At 35.2% G+C, this 22,875-nt stretch overlaps 1 protein-coding gene across 1 annotated transcript in view; it reads right to left on the bottom strand.

The window, feature by feature from the left end:
- OLA1 (Obg like ATPase 1) overlaps window positions 1–22,875 on the bottom strand; it is a 166,440-nt gene that overhangs the window by 56,071 nt on the left and 87,494 nt on the right. Inside the window, exon 2 of the mRNA XM_081814149.1 lies at window positions 18,594–18,769. Within this exon, the coding sequence (XP_081670275.1) occupies window positions 18,594–18,668 (75 nt within the window). The 5' untranslated portion in view covers window positions 18,669–18,769. The remainder of the gene's footprint in view (window positions 1–18,593; window positions 18,770–22,875) is intronic.

Below are 22,875 nucleotides of genomic sequence, written 5' to 3'. Positions count from 1 at the left end.
TGATAAAAATTCTAGCCACTACAACATATAACACAATTCTAGTTAAAATCTTAACAGGGATGTTGGAGAATGTTACAAATTGAATATATCATTATTCTAAAAAAAAAAATGAACTGCTTGAGAGTAAAAAATATTTAGAGAGAAAAATACATGACTTGCCTTGCTATGTATTAAACCATAAAGCTACAGTAATTAGAATAGTGTGATACTAGCACAAGAAGAGAGATTTGGATTAGGGACAACCTAAAAACCCATTAATTGGAGATTTGCTAATGAATTATGGGACATTCATATAACAGAACGGTTTTTATCCATTAAGACAAGACATAGCTGTATGTACATTTGCATGGGAAAATGTCCAATTTAATGCATTGCTAAGTGAAAAAAGCAGGTTCAGAACAACGAAATAAAGTTAAGAATATGAATTTTGCCATCAAAAAGATTTGGGTTTGAGTTCTGGCTCTGCCACTTTCTACCTGTATAACTTTGGGACAGTTACTTAACATCTCTAATTTTGTTTTTGTAAAATTGGGATAACTCCAATTCAACACACGGTGATTATGAGGATTAAATGAGAAAATATGTGTAAAGTAACTGCCTCAGCTCCAGGCACATAGTAAATGCTCAATAGGTATTAAGTATTATTATTTATGGCAGAATGTATAATGTGATCCCAATTGTGGTTTTGAAACTATATATAATACATACAAACAAATGCACTCAAATAATGAAACTAGATAGATGCCATACCACATTGTTAGCAATAGAAGAGAAGCTTTACCTTTCTGCCTTCTTTTTTAAAACTACAATGCTGTTTTATTTATTCTTAACCAAAAAACATCATCTTTACAATAGGAAAAGAAATAAAGATATTTACAGTGTGAGGGGGAAGGGAGGCTTCATCTATTCACTGCTCACCATCTGTAATCCTAAAATTTGATGACTAAATAGATAAGACCTGGCAATTTATCAAGGTGACTCACTCTTATTCTGTAATAATTATAGCTTCCAAGTCTGATACTTCTCTCTAGCCAAATCCACTATCCCAATACCTGATGCTGACACCCAGATGAGCTGATCTGTGCTGGTTAGGTGGCTTTAACTAACACACAGTCAACAATGCACTCAGACCAAAATAATTGGGGTCAGGGCTTCAGCTCAAAAAGTCTGGCTAGGAGTCCAGTAATACAGCTTCTTCTTGCTCCAACCCAGAGTATCCCCTTTAAATATCCCAAGTTGAGGACAGATCAATCTATGTTTTCTCTCATGAAACAGACCTTCGTTGTATATTCTAACTTGATATTTAGGATCTGCCTGAATCAGAATATTAAACATTTGTTGCTCTACTAAATGAATGCTGTTTATGGAGACCAGAGTACTGATCCTTGACTACCATCTTTTTATATACTTCAGTGACTAAAACTCCCAGTAAAGAATCAACAAAAGACTCAACTAAGCCAATTGGCAGCAATGCTCTGCATGGCTCTGTGTGTGTGTGTGTGTGCACGTGCACGCATATGTGTGTAAGGAAGCTATCATCCAAGAATCAAAATAATAGGTTAATTCTACCAATAATGGGGGTAGAATGTATGTTGGTAGTTGTGGGTTTTTGGTTATGTGATTCATTGAAGTAAACAGTGAGAACTTAACACAGCAAAGCTCTTGGCCTTTTGGCCATAAACTGAGTGGCAACCAGAATGGACACCCAATTCATTCTTGAGGTATAGATTTCAAGAGGATTTGAACATTACTAAAAAGAAGAAGGCAACAATCCTATATGATCCCTGTAAATCAGTTTGAATGGATTTTACCATGTTCAAGGAAGTATGGTGGGGGTGAGGTGTGGAGTCCACAAATTTGATTTTAACAAAAAGGCTACTGAATAAGGAATGTCAGAAAGGAAGCAGAAAATGATCACGCATGTGTGCGTGCACACATACCCTCTTAATGAATTATGTGGCATACTTGGCAGAGTGCAAAAAGATAGAGCATCTATGAAACAGGAGCATGAGGCCATAAAGAGAGAAGAGTAATGTCAGAAAAAATGGATGAAATGTTAAGAGAGTTGACAAACTAAGAAAAATTTATAAGGAAACCAAAATCTAAGTAGAAAGTAGGAAATAAAAGTAGGAAAATAAAAATCCAAATTGAAAATTCAACTGATACAAGCAGAAGACAATCAGTGGTTTGAATGTCAAACTTGAGAAAGGGTTATACTAAAGTATCAAACATACTCAGTGTAAACTACATAAGTATATAGCTTGATGAAGTATCACAGAATGAACACACACCTATAACTACTCTGATCAATATACACAATACTATTAGCAATGCAGTCACAATGTTTCATTCTTCTCCAGAGATATTCACTATCCTGGCTTTTTTGAACCACAAATTAGCCTGTTACTGAAATTTATAGAAATAGAATCATACATTATGCATTATCTTGTGTCTAGCTTCTTTTGTTCAACATAGTGGAATTCATCCATGTTGTTAGAAATAGCAGTAGTACTTATCTTCTTTGCCATGTAATATTTCCCTGTATGAATATTTCACAGTGTATTTATCCATTCCACTGTTGGACACTTAGGATTGTTTATACTTTAAAAGCTATTATGAATAAAGCTGCCATAAACATTCTTGTACATGTATTTTGGTAAATTTGTACATGCATTGCTCTATCATAGGTCAAACATTTACCCAAATTTAGTATATATTGCTAATCAGTTTCTTTCCAACATTTGGTATTGTCAGTGTTCTTAATTTAAGGTGTGGTATCATTCTGTAGTCTGAATTTGCATTTCCCTAATGATTAATGGAGGATTTCCTCTTGCATGAAGTACATGTTCAAATCTTTTGCCCACTTTTCTATTGGGCTGTCTTTTCCTTATTTATTTGTAGCTCTCTGCATATTCTATAGACAAGTTCTTTGTTATATGCTGCAAATATCTTCTTTCACTCTGTAGCTTTTCCCTCTCTTGTTTAACGGAAGTCTTAATGTGAATATAGTACAATTTTAAAACCTTTCCCTTAGGGGGACCTGGGTAGCACAGTCGGTTGAGTGTCTGACTCTTGGTTTTGGCTCAGGGGGTGATCAAGCTCCACATCAGGCGCCACGCTCAGGGGGGAGTCTGCCTGAGACTCTCTCTCTCCCTCTTCCTCTGCCCCTCCCCACCACATGCACACGCGAGAGTGTTCTCCCTCTCTCTAAAATAAATAAATCCTTAAAAAAATAAAATCTTTTCCTTTATGATTACTGCTTTTTGTATCTTGTTTAAAAAATATTTGTCTATTACAGGGTGATGAAAATATTTTATGCTATATAATAGATATTTTATTCCGTAAGAGTTTCATTTTCACTTTTTACTCTATGTAGACTTTACCTTTTTTGTACAGTGTGAGGTGGGAGAGGATTTATTTTCTCTCCCACAGGATATATAACTGACCCAAGACCATTTCTTAAGAAAATCATTCATTTCTGTTCCTCTGCAGTACCATCTTCACCACAAATCAAATTTGTATCTGTATAACCATTCTGTTCCATGATCAATTTGTCTATCCTTGACTGTCTTAATCACTGCAGCTTTAGAATAATCTTGATATAAGGTTCATGTGTACCACATCCTCTAACTCTATTTTTCTTTGAGACCATCTTAACTCTTCTTGGACCTTTGCATTTCCATGTAAGATGTGTGTCTTATAAGCAGCACAGAGGTAGGCTTTTGAAATCCAATTTGACATTTTTTGTCTTATTTAATTTTTAAAAAATTTATTGAGGTAAAATTCACATAAATTCACATAAACATAAAATCAATTATTCTTAAGTAGTTTAGTACTAAAAACTTGGTATATTCACGATGTTACGGACCTCTCACCTCTATCTACTTCCAAAACATTTCTATCACACCAAAATAAAATCTCATATTCACTGAGCAGTTTCTTCCCATTCTCCCCTTCCCCTAGTCCCTGGTAACCACCAATCTGCAGTTCTGTCTCTATGAAATTTACTTATTCAGGAGATTTCACACAAATGGAATCATACAATATATGACCTTTGTGTCTGAGTTCTTTCACTTAGCTTAATGTCTTCAAGGTTGATCCACATCTAGCATCAGTAGTCATTTACTTTTTGTTTTGTTTTGTTTTTTTTCTTTTAAAAAAATTCCAATATAGTTAACATACAGTTGTAGATTAGTTTCAGGTGTACAATATAGTAACTCAACAATTCCATACATCACCCAGTGCTCATGACCGACAGGTGCCCTCCTTAATCCTCATCACCTATTTCTCCCAACACCCCACCCACCTCCCCTCTGATAACCATTAGTTTGTTCTCTATAGTTAAGAGTCTGTTTCTTGGCTTGTCTCTCTCTAGTACTCATTTACTTTTTATGGTTAAATAACATTCCACTATATGTATATACCACAATTTATTTATCCACTCATCCCTGATGGACATTTGGGCTGTTTTCCACATTCTGGCTATTGTGAATAACACTGCTGTGAATATGCATGTACATATATTTGTTTGAGTACCTGTTTTAAATTCTTTTGGAAATATCAATCCAAGAATTTAACTGCTGGGTCATACGGTAATTCTATGTTTAACGAAATTTAACTATTTGAGGAGCCAAAAACTCTTTAACTGGAGTATTATTACTCTACTCGTTCACTCTATTATTGCCTTCTCCCACTGATTGTGCTATTATTGTCATATATTTTCACTGTATCTATCTCTATACATTAAATCATAAAACATTTTATTTGTTTTTTTATTTTGAAATAATTTTAAGTTTAAGAAAAGCTACAAGAAAATAGAGAAATGTCTGTACATCCAGATTCATTAATGTAACATTTTGCCACATTTGTTTTATCCTTTCTCTATCTCTACACATACAAGAAAATATAGGCATATTATTATATCCATATATCTACATATTGCCAGAATTCAGTGACAGACTAAATATGTTAAATGATAGGAAGAGACTGTCGAAGATGACTAGGTTTCTGGTTTGCATAATCTAATAGATAGCGGTACATTTCACTGAAATAAAAACCTGTGGAAGAGAATCAGATGTGAAGGAGGGGACCCTTGAGTTTGATTTTAGATGTGCCAACTCTGAGATACCTTTGAGAAATCCATAAGATGTCAAAGTCAGGAATGAAATATATTAGTCTGGAGCTCCAAGTACAGAGAAGGGCTAGAGATACAAATCTGGAAGTTATTTGTATTTAAACAGTAATTGTAACAATGGATATGGATGATACCACATAGAAAGAAAACTGAGAGGAGAGAGCCTTAGATTCAATTTTAAGTAATGCCAATATTTAATAACAAAGATATTAAGAGGATGAGCCTGCAAAAGAAACAGAAGTTGCTAGAGAAGGAGGGCTACTGAAAAATCACTATGACTGAAAATGTCCATTAGATTTAAAAATGCAAAAGTCACTGATGACCCTGGTGAAACCTGTTTGAGTGTGATGGGCAGGTAAACCAGATAGATTAGACTGAGTTATTACGAGGTAGAAAAAAGAACTCTTTCAAGAGGTTTTTAAGAAGGAGGGTAGTGAAAATATGGTAAATGAAGGATAAGGCGTGTGGTATTAAGGAAGAAGTCCCCCCCACCACCAAGATTAAAAAGGCCATCTTTAAATAGTTAATGAAAACAATCTGGCTTGAGAGGGGCAAGTTGTATATACAAGAAAGAAGGGATTATTGGTGATCAAAACACAACTTTGTGAATACACTAAAACCACTGAATATTAAGGGTAAACTTTATGATATGTGAATTTATCTCAATGAAATAATTTAAAGGCACTGAAGGGGAAAAAAAGAAAGGATGACTAATAGTGTAGGTTTCCGAAAAGTCAGGACATGATAGGATCCAGACAACTGGAATAACTAGCCACAGATAAGAGGAGTGAAAACCGAGTGAATTCCTGTCTGGTAGCTTTTATTTTGATCTCTGAAATTGGAGGCAAGGTCATCTGCTGAAGGTAGGGATGGATGAAACAGGAAGTGGGCATAAATAAGAGGTCTGAGAACAGGGAAGCAGTTGCAGCAGAGAGCAGGAGGGCAAATAAGAAACTGATACGGGTGAGGGCCCACTTGAGGCCAGTAACAATGAGTTTATGGGGATACCAAGATGTCCTATTTTAAATTTCTCCATCTGTGTTTTCTTGACTAGAAGCAAGGAGAAAGTGGACAGGTGGGCAGAGCCAGGAAAGTATGCCTATAACATATGTACCACAGCATCAGTTCATTTAGGAGTTCATTCCCTTCAGGGTATATATAAAATTGATGACGGCCTCAATGAGCCTAATCCTCCTGACCTTTGCCCCAAACACAATACATTCTTTCATTTTTGTTTCGTGTTACTCTGCAAGTCTCAAAACAGTTTCGCACTTCCTAACTGCTGTCCTCAAATAAATAACAGTGAGCACTGAGGGCCTATAACGTGCCAAGTCTTACCATTTTACGCAATATACCAAACACACTATTCAACATGGCTTTACTCTCATTTCAGTTCTCTCCTCAAGGAATGTGGCTCAGTCCACAGGTTCTGCAGAGGAAACAGTCCTACCCAAACAGTCTCCTGGCCGGAATTGCTGGGTACTTGACCTATGAAGTGGTCTTAGGCGAAAAAAACTCTGCCAAAATGGGAATAAACTGAGGCAATCAGATGCTTGCTCTCAGGAATCAGGATAAGGAAATACTGAGATAAGACAATTGGAGACTTAAGCTGCAAAGATACACTGAATGAACATAAGACAGAGTAAACTATATGATGTGATAAATAGGTTAACTAGAAGGAGAAATTATGAAGAAGCAGAAATCAGGAATCAAAACAACATATAAAACGGCAGATGAACTCTAGTGGTAGCAGAAAAAAAAGGAGAATTCTAGTGAAGCAGAAATGAAGACCATCTGAGTTACATAAATGGCAGGGCACCACACAGAGAAGGTGCAGACTTCTGAATTCCCGGGTGCTGCCCTGGGCTGATTTACAATTATACTCCAAAAGGCCTGGCTATGCTACACGTCCTGATCTTGATAAACATTTTTGGATTTCCATTTCCCTTATTGCCTTGTATTTTAAAAATAAAAACCCATTTCTTGAAATAGCCTAAGTTGAATCTTTGGTCCTTATGACTAAACATTAAAAAAATACCCATAAAACTTCTGAGATTAAATCACTCAGAAGATTTTCATCTTTAGCAGATCTTACCTGTATGTTCACATATTACCAAATAAGTCAAAAAATTTTCCCTAAAACCTTAAAAGAAAAACAATGATTTGCTTAAAATAATGACTATAAACTGAGAAAGTAAAATACCTTACAAAGTGTTAAGATGATCATTAAATTGGTCAGTTACATTTATACCCTCATTCTTGTCATCCCAGTTCAAGAAAAAGGAGACACTTTGCCTCAATCCTTCCCACTGCTGTCTAAGAGCATCATTGTCAAAAATACCTCATTTATGCTTAGAATACTTACTATGATAGTCATTTCTCCTAAACCCATAAAAGTCTTACCTAGCATAGTTTGACTCTCACATTGGTATTGCCACATTAAATTAAGCAACTTGTCATTCTAATTTTGAAAATCTTATAACCTCTTTTCTAGTTTTGGGGTATGTGTATTATGTAGACTCAAATAATGAACTACGATAATTTCTAATCCATTCCTGTTCATGCATTTCTAAATGGGTTGTTATATTTAATATTTTTTTAACTTTGGGGTTCATTTCCATAAATTTATTTTATAAAAGCAATAAAATTAAAAAAGAAAATCATTTAAGGAGGAAGCACTCATAACTATCTCTCTAATCCACCACTATCAGTTAGTATTTCCTTCTGGACTATTTTCAATGGAGATCTCTTCAAAAATGTTATAACCACAATGTACTTATACAATAATGCTCATAATAGTATTACTCACAATAGCCAAAATGTAGAAACAATCCAAATGCCCACAGAATGTGGTACATAAATATAATATTATTCAACCTTAAAAAGGAATGAAATTCCAATCCATGCCACAAAATGGATGAACCTTGAAAACACTATGCTAAATGAAATAAGCCAGACACAGAAGGACAAAAATTATGATTCCACTTATATGAGGGACCTAGAATAGGCAATTCATAGAGAAAGAAGAAGAGAGGTTGCCAAGGGCTGGGAGGGGGAGGAGGAGATTCAGTTTGGGATGATGAAAAAATTCTGAAAATGGACAGTGGTAAAAGTTGTATAACATTGTGAATGTACTTAATGCCACTAAATTGTACACTTAAAATGGTTAAAGTTGTAAATTTTATGTTATATACAGTTCATCATAATCAAAACATTTTTTAAAGTGTAGGAAACTTCTGCTGTAGGCTGTGTCTGAAAAGATGACTAGGAAACAAGAATGGAGGGGCAGCAGAAGAGGAGAGTTCTAGTAAATGAGCTCATGCGAAACCAAAATGTTTACTAGTTCACTGACAGGCAAGCTGAGAAAGTGTTAAGTCAGGCAAGGCTGAATCACAAAGAAATCTGTGAGCCACGAACTTTATGTTGGCAGTATCTTCACAGGAAGATGGTGAGATATTTTAATCAAGGGAACAACATAGTTAGATCTGTACTTTGTTATTTGTGGAAAACAAGGGCAAGAAGGGCAAAGAAGTCAGTTAAGCTGCAAAAATAAGTGAAGCATAATGAAGCCTAAACTGAAAAAGTCATGAAAATAAGGAGGAAGAGATATAGGGAATATTCAAGAGATAAAATCAATAGGATGGGATATAATGGGAGAAAGAGGAGTCAGATATTGGGTTTCAGTTCAAACAATTCGGTTCCATTAACTGAGGTAGAGACTATGAAAACAGAGACAATGGGGAGAAAGATGAATGAATGTAGTTCAGCTTCACCATGTACTTGTAATATCTTTTTCTTTCAGAAAACAATCTTTTAAGTCATATAAGAATAGTTCTCAAGGGATATATAAACTCTAATGAGGAAAAAAGTGTAAATGAGAAGACAGAAGTGAGAGCATTATGTTTTACAGTATACCCTTTTGAATCTTTTGATTTTAGTGAAAAATATACCTATTACATATGCAAGTATCTTTAAGATAATGAGAAGATATCTGCTAACAGCTATATCTTTTGGAGGACATTAATTATTTAACTCAGAGATACTGACAGGAAAAAAAAGACTCAACTACAATTTCTGGTTGCCTTCTTTGGTTGTCTAATTAATTAACTGTTAGTTCTATGAATATTTTTTAAGTGTGACAATTTCCAAATAATTGATCAATACAAAATAAATCATTCCTTAAAGACTTCTACTTACATTTTCCAAATTTTGTCTTTCCAAATGAAATGTATACACACTTAAAATAGATTTAAAAATCAACCTTGGCGGCACCTGGGTGGCTCAGTAGGTCCAACTTATGATTTTGGCTCAGGTCATGATCTCAGGGTCATGAGGTTGAGCCCTGCATCAGGGCAGTCTGCTTGAGATTACCTCTGCCCCTCCACCTGCTCGCATGTGTGAATGTGTGCACACGCCTGTGCACAAACTCTCTCTCTCTCTCAAATTAAGAAATAAATAAAATCTTAAAAAAAAAAACCCTGATCTTAATGCCCTAGTGTTAATGTTGTATCATAAACCATCCTCCAGAAAGATACATTGAAGTCCTAACCCCTGGGGCTCAGAGTGTGACCTTAATTGAGAATTAGTTAAGATGAAACCATACTGGAGTAGGGTGGGCCCTCAGCCCAATTATGACCGGTGTCTTTATAAGAAGAGGGAAATCTGGACAGAAACACAGAGAGAGGATGACTACGTGAAGATGGGAGGCGGAGACTGGAGCTATACAGCCACAGGCCAAGGAATGTCTAGGGCTACCAGAAGCTGAAAAGCCAAGAAAGGATTCTCCTCAGGAGGGTTCAAAGGAAGCATGGCCCTGCCAACACCTTCATGTCAGACTTCTAGTCTCTAGACTTTGAAAGAACACATTTCTATTGTTTTAATCCAGTTTGTAGGATTTGTTATGGCAGCCCTAGGAAACTAACTCACTTGGCTAGTTAATACCAACAGGAAATGTTTATCACACACCTGCCTTCTTTAGTGCCTCGGTTTTACCACAGACAGCAAGACCCACTATAAAAGATGACTTTATGTAAGAATATATCCACCTTACACTTAGGAGGGATTCTGTTTTAGCATTAAAAAGTTCTAAGTTTTTCCTGCTTATTTACATAAAAATACAAATGACATTCAAATCTAGAAAATGGAAACTTCCTAAGAAGAGAGGCTTGAAATGTTGCATTTTTGGAAAGATTATCTAGAAAATAGACACATTTGAGTGAATATTAAGGAATATTCAGGTAACTAGTAAACAAAATGATCTACTAATTTTTTTTATAACTTTCAAGTAGTTATCTCTTTTACAGCCTAGGATCTATGTCCAATCAAAGTCCCACCAATCATTTTATACCTTTGGACCATTTGTTAGAGAATGTAAGGAAACATTTTTTTTTAGAACTCCCCTATAAGAAATAGTTAATATAATCCCATAGGTACTGTCTTGGGAAAACTAGAGATAAATCAGAAGCAAGGAAAAATATAAAGCATCACCAAATTAAACTTGTGATTCCCAAAAATAACCAAAAATAAATACAATGATTAGGACAAAAAATTTAAAGCACATTGGGTGAAGGAATGTACAGCAGAGACTGTTGGCTGTCCATATCCCCTTTGCCCTCACAGGTCCAGTACATGCTAATGGCTTCTTGCTGTAAGGATCTATAACTCTGCCTAAGTGCCATGCTTAGAGCACACAGACATCAGGTGCCAGGGAGTTAACAACCCTAGGAGCAGCCCAAAACCAATGACTGAGGGAAATTAGTTGATAATCACCCCAGCCTCCTCATCATTCCAACAGAAAAACTATAAGACATTTTCTACACTGTTTTTCAGAGGTCCCTAACAGGACTGAGGCCCAGCTGTTCAAGTTTCTACCTGCTTGTTTACATATTAAACAATATGTAACAAAATTAAACTCAGTTTCCTTCTCTTCCTGGTCTTAATTCCTCATTCCCTGAAGTGCCTCCTAAAATAGCTCCCAAAGAAACCACCTACACTCCAATCCTTGCCCCGGTGTCTACTTCTGAGGAAACCCAATCTAAGACTTTAACCTAAGTTTAGATGAAAAAGCAAAGGGTCTCATATTTGACTCAAAATGGCTTTGCAACTCCAAATGGAACAGTCTTAAGAAAACTCATAAGGAGCTTTTTCTTAACCTTTGCTTATAAATTACATTGTCCACGTAATTTTTCAGGTAAGTGAAGATGGAATTGATCCTAAAGCCTATAACTTCTCACATGTCAGTCTCTTCCAGCTTCACATCTCCCATCATATTCCTTTTCCAAGTTCAGACAGAAACTTCAAAAGTCTTTCTCCAGTACAAAGCTAAAATTATAGTTTGATGAATACAGATCAGAAACAGCTAAGGACAATGCATATGCATTTAACTCTTTGGAAGGCCACCTAAAAGAAATAATTTCCTTAGACCTTTTTTCTAAATTAAAAAAAAAAATTAATAATACACTGTTATGAAAAAAAGTCAAGTAACAGAGAGGTGTAGTGTGTAAATACTCAAAGTATTCACCCTAATCATCCACTTCCCTTTCCAAATACTTAATTCTTAAAACTTTTTAAACTTTCCAAATGTTTACTATTAACATGATTGAGGGTGTTTCCATACTTGTTTTACTACAAATATGGGTGTGACTTGTTTTTTTTAAGGCAAAAAGTAAAATGTAAAAATAAACCAACTGCTTACAAAATTAATCTACCTTCAAACATCATTCCCTGGTTAAGTTGGTTTCTATCCTCACCATTGTCATACTGTTATATCATGATATCAGGGAAATTGTTGGTAAAATTTTAGGAGAAGACCTCCATTTTCTTTTTTTTTTTAAATTTCTTTTTAAATTTTTATTTATTTATTTTTTAGAGGGCGGGAGGGTCAGAGGAAGAAGGAGAGAGAGAATCTTAAGCAGGTTCCACCTCACAATCCTGAGATCATGACCTGAGCTGAAATCAAGAGTTGGATCCTTAACTGACTGAGCCACCCAGGTGCCCCGAGATCCCCATTTTCTTTTCTTTTGCATTTTTAAAATATTTTATTTTATTTAAGTTCAATTAACATACAGTGTATTATTAGTTTCAAAGGTAGAATTCAGTGATTCATCAGTTGTATATAACACCACTGCTCATTAGATCACGTGCCCTCCTTAATGCCTATCACCCAATTACCCCATCCTCTGACCCCTCTCCCCTCCAGCAACTCCTCAGTTTGTTTCCTATGGTTAAGAGTCTCTTATGTTTTGTCTCCCTCTCTGATTTCATGTTGTTTTGTTTTTCCCTCCCTTCCTCTATGCTCTTCTGTTTTGTTTCTTAAATTCCACATATGAGTGAAATCATATAATTGTCTTTCTCTGATTGACTTATTTTGCTTAGCATAATACCCTCTAGTTCCACCCACATCGTTGCAAATGGCAAGATTTCGTTCTTTTTGATGGCTGAGTAATATTCCATTGTACATATATAGCACATCTTCCTTATCCATTTATCTGTCAATGGACATCTGGGCTCCTTCCACAGTTTGGTTATTGTGGACACTGCTGCTATAAACATTGGGGTGCAGGTGCACCTTTGGATCACTACATTTGTATCTCTGCCAAGACCCCCATTTTCAGTAATAATGAACTAAGCAATTCAGAGTTAACTTCTCTAATGACAACTGTAAAACAGGTCTAAATGGAGGAAATACCATATAATACCAAGGACCTAATAAGATAATGAGGCAGCACCACAACAAGAAGAGGGTTGGAGGTGGGGATGCCTAAGCCACTCTACCCTTGGGAGAAGAAGGGTTGCCCGCTGTATAGCAGTGAACCTCAAACTTTAGCAAGCATAAGAACCACTAAGAGAGCTTGTCAAAACATATCCTCAGACATTCTGATTTAGATCTGTAGCTTCCATTTCTAACAAGCTCCCAGGTGATGGTAATATTGTTAGTCTGAGGACCACATTTTAATTGTCCCTGATCTAGACTAGACACAGGGACAGCATGGGATGAGGAAAGTATAGGAATGATTTGGTGAACACACATAAGGCCAGACTCTGTATATCAACCCCTCATTCTATCTTCCCCTTCTCACCTTCACCACTCAAAAGTGTTGACCATCCCACTGTTGCTTTTGGCTACTATTACCTGGGGTCATCTGCCAATCCTCAGGAAAGAGGTAAGATGCCACAGCTCTTTGATATACGATAGAGGAGGCACTTCAATAGGAGTAGGGAAAGACAGTCTTTTTAAAATATGGTGCTGTAATAACACGTTTTCCATATGGGGTAAAAAAATCAAATCAATACCTGCCTTATACTACTTATAAAAAATAAATTCCAGGTAGTTAATGACCTAAATGTGAACAGTAAAATAATATGACTTTTAGAACATAAAAGATCATCTTGATGACCTTAAGGTAGGAAAGATTTCTTAAACAAGACACAAAAAGCACTGTACTTAAAAATTAAGACTTAATTAAATTAAATCTTCATCAAAAGATACCATAAAAAGAGCAAAACCAAAAGCCACAGAATGGGAGAAGATACTTGCAATCCATTTAAAACAAATGATTAGTATCCAGAATATATATGTAACTTTAACAAAGTAATGAGAACAAGACACTGATCCAACAGAAAATGGGCAAAATTAGAACTGGCACTTCACAAAAGAGGAAATCCAAGAGTCAACAAATACTAAAAAAAAAAGATCTCCAATCTTAAATAGAGAACTGCAAATTAGAACCATGACCATACTATCACACAGGTATCGAATTGCAAAAATGAAAAAAAAAAATCTGGCAATACCAAGTGTTGACAACAGGATAAACTCTCATACACTAAGAAAACAGTGTTATCTAGGAAAGTTGAAGGAATATATACACTCCTACTTCTAGATACATGCCTTAAACTACCCTTATGTGCACCAGGATGTAAAAAAATGTTCACAGCTGCATTGCTCATAATTATCAAAAACTTGGGGGGCAAAATTCAAATGCCCAGTGACAGTAAAAAATATTTTTTAATTATGATATATTCTTCCAATAAAATACTTTAGTGTAAGGAAAACAAATGAATTAAAGGTAAATGCAACATGAATGAGTACACAATATCAAATAATGTTGAGTGAAAAATGCTCATATAAATACATACAACACGACACTATATAAAGTTTTAAATCAGGAAAAAAGAATTCATACTGTTTTAGGTGGCACATACACTGGTATAAAAAAGCAAGGACATTATTATTATAAATTTCAGAACTGTGGTTAGCTGTGGGAAGATGAAGAGTGTTAAGTAAAGTGGTAAGTAATGGGGATATTTTTGGGTGCTAATAATGTTCTATTTCTTGACATGCAAGTAGGTTTTGCTAGCCTTTATTTTACAACTATTTTTTAAATACATATGAGGTCCATACAATTTTTTTGGAATTTTACAAAAAAAAAAAGACAGGGGTGCCTGGCTGGCTTTCAGTAGGGCATCGATTCTTGATCTCAAGGCCATGAGTTCAAGCCCCATATTGGGCCTACAGCTTACTTAAAAAAGAAAAAAACAAAAAAAAAACTTATTGGTCCTGTAGTCAGACTGATCTGGCTGAAAAAACTTGGTCTACAATTTACTAAGCATGAAATCTTTTTTGTTTTGTTTTTTGTTTGTTTTTTAATTTAATTTTATTATGTTATGTTAGTCACCATACAATACATCATTGGTTTTTGATGTGGTGATCCATGACCCATTGTTTTCGTATAACACCCAGTGCTCCATGCAGTTCGTGCCCTCCTTAATACCCATCACCCGGCTAACCCATTCCCCCTCCCCCCTCCCCTCTAAAACCCTCAGTTTGTTTCTCAGAGTCCATAGTCTTTCATGGTTCGTCTCTTCCTCTGATTCCCCCCCCCTTCATTTTTCCCTTCCTTCTCCTAACGTCTTCCACTAAGCATGAAATCTTGAGCAATTCATAAAACCTTGAAATTTAAGCTTCCTCAGTTCTAACATGGAGATAATATATATACTTGCATGTTGTAAGTATATATATACTTACATATATAAGTATGTAAATAAGATAACATATATAAAAAGTGTCCAACAGTGCCTGGCTCAAAAAATAAGAAAAATAAGATGTCCCTGCACCAAATGATTCAGTACTGTAAAAGATCTTAATTCTCTTCAAATTGATTTACTGATTCAACCCAAATCCTATTTTTGCTAACAACTAAAAAAAAAAGGTTCTAAAAGCCATGTGTTTTACTATATTTACCAGTATCGGGTTTGCTACAAGAATCTAGAGCATACACTCTCAGTGAGGGTGATATTACTTACAGAGGGGCAAAAGATTGATTCCTATGGGTGAAAAATACTTCGTTATTAAAATGGCTTGTGGCCCTCCAAAGCTCAACCCTATCCAACAAATCCTTACTCATTAGTATTTAATTTCTCTCAGTAGTGAGAAATTAAATTAATTAATTTAAATTAAATTTTAATTAATTTTTTTCCTTAGGGATGTGATAATGAAAAAAAAAAGGTTAAGGAACACTGATCTATAATTTATTCTGAAGCAGTGGAATCTAATATGAGAGAAGTAAACAATGGAATGATCACAATTTTGGGAAACAAGAAAATTAGCTTATAATGCTTTCCATCTATCCAGAAGAGCTGAATGGGGAAAGGGAAAAATGAATGGGGAAAAGGTGTTCAGATTTTTCTGTAAACACAAGTCCAAGCAATGCTTTCAAATCATGTACAGAAATTTTAGGAATATGTTTAGAAACAAGAAGAAAATACTGTTACAAGGAATTAAAAATAGCACTCAACATTCTAGTTTTCTTTGAGAGGAAAAGCCAGGAAATGGTAGCCCAAGAATTTAAGAAGAACCTGATGTCCCTTTCTCCCATTTCAGTAAAAAGCAACATTGATGAAAGACATGTATATGATCTCACTGATAATGAGGAATTCTTAATCTCAGGAAACAAACTGAGGGTTGCTGGAGTGGTGGGGGGTGGGAGGGATGGGGTGGCTGGGTGATAGACATTGGGGAGGGTATGTGCTATGGTGAGCACTGTGAATTGTGTTAAGACTGATGAATCACAGACCTGTACCTCTGAAACAAATAATACATTATATGTTAAAAAAAAAAAGAGAGAGAGAGAGAAGATAGTAGGAAGGGAAAAATGAAGGGTGGTGGAATCCGAGGGGGAGACGAACCATGAGAGACTATGGACTCTGAGAAACAAACTGAGGGCTCTAGAGGGGAGGGGGTGGAGGGATGGGTTAGCCTGGTGATGGGTATTAAAGAGGGCATGTATTGAATGGAGCACTGGGTGTTATATGCAAACAATGAATCATGGAACACTACATCAAAAACTAATGATGTAATGTATGGTGATTAACATAACATAATAAAATAAAATTTTTTTAAAAAAGCAACATTGATAACTTTATTTTTAGGATAGTAATGCTTCTGAAAGACATAAGGGTGTCAGTAAGTTTCAATAAACTAAGGGATGATTGCTTAAGAATTTATTCTAGGGGCGCCTGGGTGGCTCAGTCGTTAAGCGTCTGCCTTCGGCTCAGGTCATGGTCCCAGGGTCCTGGGATCGAGCCCCGCATCGGGCTCCCCGCTCGGCGGGAAGCCTGCCTCTCCCCCCTCGACTCCCCCTGCCTGTGCTCCTCTCTCACTGTGTCTCTCTCTGTCAAATAAATAAATAAAATCTTTAAAAAAAAAAAAAAAAGAATTTATTCTAATCAGTAACCATGCTGTTTGGGGCAGATGAATTGCTTTCAATCCCAACATCTTTCTCACAACCTTTTTTCTTTTTAAAAAGGAATATTTTTCTTTTTTTTTTTTTTTTTAAGATTTTATTTATTTATATGACAGAGAGAGACAGCAAGAACAGGAACACAAGCAGGGGGAGTGGGAGAGGGAGAAGCAAGCTTCCCGCTGAGCAGGGAGCCCGATGTGGGACTCGATCCCAGGACCCTGGGATCATGACCTGAGCCGAAGGCAGATGCTTAACGACTGAGCCACCCAGGTGCCCAAGGAATATTTTTCATACCCATACTTTTAATCCCCTTCTCTGTCCTAAATCTTACACAATTCACTCAGAAAAATCTCTCTCCTTTCTCTATTCTCTATGAATAGGAAATAACTGAAATAGCCATGATGTTAAAAGAAGTAAGATGATTGGGCTTGTTCCAGACTACTAAGGAAATCAGTGGCCCAACACACGCCTCCCTGTTTAAGATCAGGCACTGCCAACCATAATTTACTGAGAGTGTGCTCAAGTTTTAGAGGTTGATTCTGCAACTGATTTCTTCCTTAAGAGTGTAGAACTCTTGGGGCGCCTGGGTGGCTCAGTCAGTTAGGCGTCTGACTCTTGGTTTCAGCTCTGGTCATGATCTTGGGGCTGTGAGATCAAGGCCCTCGGTGGGCTTGGCGCTGAGCTCAGAGTCTGCTTGAGATTCTCTCCTTCTCCCTCTGCCTCTCCCCTGGCTCTCTCTCAAATAAGTAAATAAAATCTTTAACCGAAAAAAAAAAAGTGGAGCACTCCCTAATCGACTGAGTTTTCCAAACTTATTACAAATAAATAAAAAAGGAAAAAGATAAACAGTTTCCAGAAGTAAGAAAATTAAAAATAAACACATCTATTAAAAATACATGAAAAATTAAAAAGATAGAAAATCTTTCCCATGACAAAAAAAAAAAAAAACATAAAAAGCAAATACAGTTTAGGGAAGATATTAGTAAGTGCGAAAATATATAATTTTTTTTAAAAGATTTTAAATAATCTCTACACCCAACATGGGGCTCAAACCCACAACCCCAAGATCAAGAGTCATACTCTCCACCCACCAAGCCAGCCAGGTGCCCCAAGAAAATACATAATTAAGGCCATTGTTTTTTAATGTAAAAGACCATTTGATCATACTTAAACTAAAAGCTTCAAAACTGATTTTGAAACATTTATTATATTTTACTAATAATTACTCACTACAATATGATAAAAAACACATCTGAATATTAAAGACAATGACACGTGTTTTCACTCCATAAAGATTAAAATTATCTTTCTAATAGTACATTCATTCAGCCAACCTCTATGGAAGACCAATTCCTTGTATAAATCACTTCTTCAAATCCACAAAACTCATATTCAGTTGTTGCTCTAAATCCATAAGTTTTTCATCATAACACTACACTTCTCTAACATTAAAACTTGAGAATATACATAGAAACCATATGAACACTCAATATTACTGCTAAATATGCCTTACTAAGAACACTTTAGCCTGTCATAATGACCCTTTCTTTGTTGCCAAAAGAAAATGAAGTTTCTCCATGATTTTTTAACAGAACTTATCCTTGGATTCTAAAATTCCACAACAATATTAGGTATTTTATTTTATTAGATGCATTATTTTAAAAATTTTAATAAAAAAATGAACTCAAGTATCAAAGAAGCTGTAAATTTTTACTTACATATTCAGGTTTTAATTTTTTATCTCCTCCTCTCACAGCCACTTTTTCTAGTTTATCTATAATGGGCCCAATCATTTCCTCATCCTTAAGCTGAAGTTCTTCGTGTATTATTTCTATATCTCGAATAGGATCTACACTTCCTTCAACATGCGTGATATCATCATCTTCAAAAGCACCTAAAATGAATTAAAGAGAAGCAATCCAATAAACAATACAGAAAGCCATTATTAAAGATTCCTAGAAGACTAACAACTTATTCAAATTATTCTGAATTCTTGCAAGTAGGACATAGTATATATATATTTTTGTCCTATTTAGTAATATTTAGGGCACTAGCAACAAAACAGTAATGCAAGAGCCTCAACATTTCAAAACCTGATTGAAATAAATAAAATTATGATCTTTACAGAAAGAAAATTATGCTCCAGAACTACTGCTATTTTCAGGTTTGGTACATTAAAAGATACTGAATTCCAGGCATGAGAGACTGAAGTTCTAAACTGCACTATTAGGGTTTCCAAGGGAAACCGGATTTGGGGTGGGGGGGTGGGTGAAATCATCTGGCAGACCTCTTCCCTGCTTCAATCTACTTTATCACTGTGGTTCTGACGGTGATTAGATAATGAACCACTCAGACACACAATTTACACAGCAGCTAATTTCATCGGCCTGATTTGAGGGTATGGTTTTTAGGGGGCTATCAAAGAAGCAGATGAAGGTGCATTTGTCATATATGAGTGACAACCATTCACACTATCTGAACAAAATGGTGCTGGCCCTTATTAGAAACACATGCTATTATCACATATTTAAAGTGCAGTTGAAGCCATAATTTCAAATTGCCAACTAGAAACATAAGGGTAAAACAACCAGATATTACTGAAGCATGTGTACTGACTTTATGCCCTTTTGAAGACATAATGTGGCAACATAATTCAACTGGGATTTACTCAAATTACCAGATAAAGAACAGTATCACAAAAATGAACAAATACTGAGAAATATTATAAACAGAAAGCAGTGATATACCCACAAAACAAAAAACACATTTATAAATAAATTAATTTAAATTACCAACTAGATTATATACCCAAAATGAGATGTTTTCAAACATAAAGCATTGATTATTTTAGATAAAGATATCATAGGAATCATGAGAGACAGTTTGATTAAGTTTAACAAGAGAAAAACAGTGACCATAGCTCATTCTTCCATACCAAAGACCAAGATATTGTCATTACAGGTTACAAAGAATTTTTAAATATAATTTTCTAGAATTAAAAATAATTAAGCTGTTTGTATCTCAATGTACAACTATTCAGTAATATAAATTAAAAAACGTAAGTATATTGTTGCAATTAAAATATAAGTACTTAAAATAATACTTCAGTAGTCTTGGCATTAAATTGATGCTATGTTAAATAGTGCCATACAAATTATGTGAACAAAATTAGCAAGAAATGAGGATGTATATTATATCTTACTAGTAAATACACTAGACAGACAGTGATTTAGGTACATTTTTTGAATATTTGGAAAGTATGAAAAAAGTCTTCCTGGAAGCACAAGAATATTTATCATGTTTTGAGGCATCTTACACAAATGACACAATAAAATAGGAAAACAAAAATGAAAGCTTTGTGGCAGAGCAACAAAAACAGTATGGTCAGTTCAGTTATAAAAATAACTATGCTTTTTATGACACTCTAAATGAAAAATATCCTATATAGTCATCTTTATGTAAGAACCAATGAGTTAACTATAGCGATGTCCTCAACAACAGTAAATGCATCAGCAGGTTTTAAATGACAATTTCTTAACTGCAACCCTCAATTTTAACTGAGTAGATAACAGAAACTTAGGAATTGCAATTCTTCTGAAGCAAAGAAAATAAAGCTCTCTGATCATCTGAATTAATCCAAAGAGAAAACCAGAATAAAGGGAAATACCACTTGTATATCTTATAACCTTTAAATTATCCTCTAGATTACACTCTGCCTGGAGTCTGTCAAGGATTTGGCTAGAAAAGAAAGTTATGACTGGGGGCGCCTGGGTGGCTCAGTCGTTAAGTGTCTGCCTTCGGCTCAGGTCATGGTCCCAGGGTCCTGGGATCGAGCCCCGCATCAGGCTCCCTGCTCCGCAGGAAGCCTGCTTCTCCCTCTCCCACTCCCCCTGCTTGTGTTCCCTCTCTCGGTATGTCTCTCTCTGTCAAATAAATTACAAAAATCTTTAAAAAAAAAAAAAAGTTATGACTGTATCATCACTAATCCATTCCCCTACTATAAGAAAAAAACTCAAAACACAGGCCTTATACACTCTGGATTGCATTGTTGTTCTTATGCCTGAAAGTTGTTGTTGTTATTATTATTATTATATTCATTTGTATGTGAGGTGGTAACATACTATGAGAAGAACTTAAATTTTTTTGATAAAAATATTGCCAAAAATTAAGATAAAAATTAAGTGAAGGGAACATTAAAGTTACCCTTTAAAACCAAATAGCCTTGTGATTAAATGAGGCCTAAAACAGCTGTAAAATATAAGCTACAGAAATTTGGTGGTCATATGGGCAACTTCCCAATTCTTAGAAAGTTTCTAAAAAGTTAGAGATTACTTCCCAAAGATATACTCCTAGGCCAACAAACTTCACTGTATACTTATATTAGAGCATTCTTCCACATTTTATCTGTTTTCGTACAAGATTTAGTGGTTAAAAGTAGGGGTTTTGAAGTCAGACAGACTTACTGGTCATAAAATCTTAGACAAATAATTGAATCTCTAAGAATCTTATTTTCACATCTTTAAAATGAAGACATTTCTACCTCTTAGAGAATGGGGATGATTAAATCAGATAACATATGTGAAGTGCTTAGCAGAAAGCCCCCCACATAAACTCTTTCAGAAACTGGGGCATATTCTATTTTTTTAAATGATGTAAGAATTAATAATTTAGAAAAAATTTCATAGTAATACACTCAAACATTAGCTTTGAGCAATATCATTTCATGTCATTCAATTCACCTTGGAATAGGTTAAAATAAGTTTTGTGAGTTTATAGAGATTCCCCCCATAATTCGTCTTAGTTCACCAGAACATTTTTACCCTAGTCCATGGCCAAAGTTATTTATTTCAACTTCACTTAACTAAAAGAATGATTATTATACTTGTTAGAATTATTATCATCCTTTCTCTTTGGGGGAAACATTGTACTGGTAAGGAAGAGGATTTTACTCATCTTGAAGATTATACTATACCATACTGAATTGTTTGATTAGAAAGTTATTTCCATCTCAATTCTCTTCTGAATATGTCAAAGAGAAAAATCTCAGTTTGATGCTGTTGGTCTTTAATATCTAACATTTATAAATTTATCTTTTTATCAACAGAGCAGACCTCAGTCTCAGAGCTTCTAAAGGCTAAAAAATTTAATAAATACATAGTTTTCATTGTATTTATTTTTATTATCTTAAATTTTGGCAAGTGATACTAATTTTCCACTTATATTAGTGACAAAGTTTCCTGTTTAATTTAGTCAAAAAAACATAAGATCACATTTTTTTAATAAAATCAAGAAATTTCTGAAAATATTAATTATGGTCATTTTGGTGACAGGATTTAATCTGACTTTTTTAAAACTTCTTTGGTATTATTCTGTGTAAAATAAGCTAATGTGACAGCATGTACTGCAGTGGGGAGAGGTCCTGCCGCTGTGCAATACTTTAACTAGGATAGTAAGGCAGGCCTCTCTAACATGACACTGGAGCTGAGACCAGAATGGCCAGAAGGAGGCAGTAACGTAAAGATCTGAAGGATAAGCGTTCTAAGAAGGACGTATAAAATCCCTAAAATGGGAACAAGCTTGAAGTGTTTCAGAAATAGAAATACGGTCAGTGTGGGTGAACCACAGCAGAGGATGGTAAACAGAGGTTAAGTTGGAGAAGTAAAGCAGTTCACATACATTTGTAAGTCATGGGAGTTTGGATTTTATTTTAGCTGTAATGGGAAGCCATTAATTGGAGAGTTTTAAGTAAGTAGAGAGGAGACAGGGTAATAAGATATGATTTATGGTAAGAGGCCACTTTGGCTAATTTAAAAAGAACAGACTTTAAGAGAGGGGATAAGAATGATGGCAGAAATAGGGATCCGAAGGGGTACATGCACCCCGATGTTTATAGCAGCAATGTCCACAATAGCCAAACTGTGGAAAGAGCCAAGATGTCCATCGACAGATGAATGGATAAAGAAGATGTGGTATATATATACAATGGAATATCATGCAGCC

This window comes from Leptonychotes weddellii, chromosome 3 (assembly GCF_054177405.1).
Source record: "Leptonychotes weddellii isolate Sample4059 chromosome 3, ASM5417740v2, whole genome shotgun sequence".
NCBI lineage: Eukaryota > Metazoa > Chordata > Mammalia > Carnivora > Phocidae > Leptonychotes > Leptonychotes weddellii.
The sequence above is the reverse complement of the archived record's forward strand: the minus strand, read 5'-3'. Positions and strand labels throughout refer to the sequence as shown.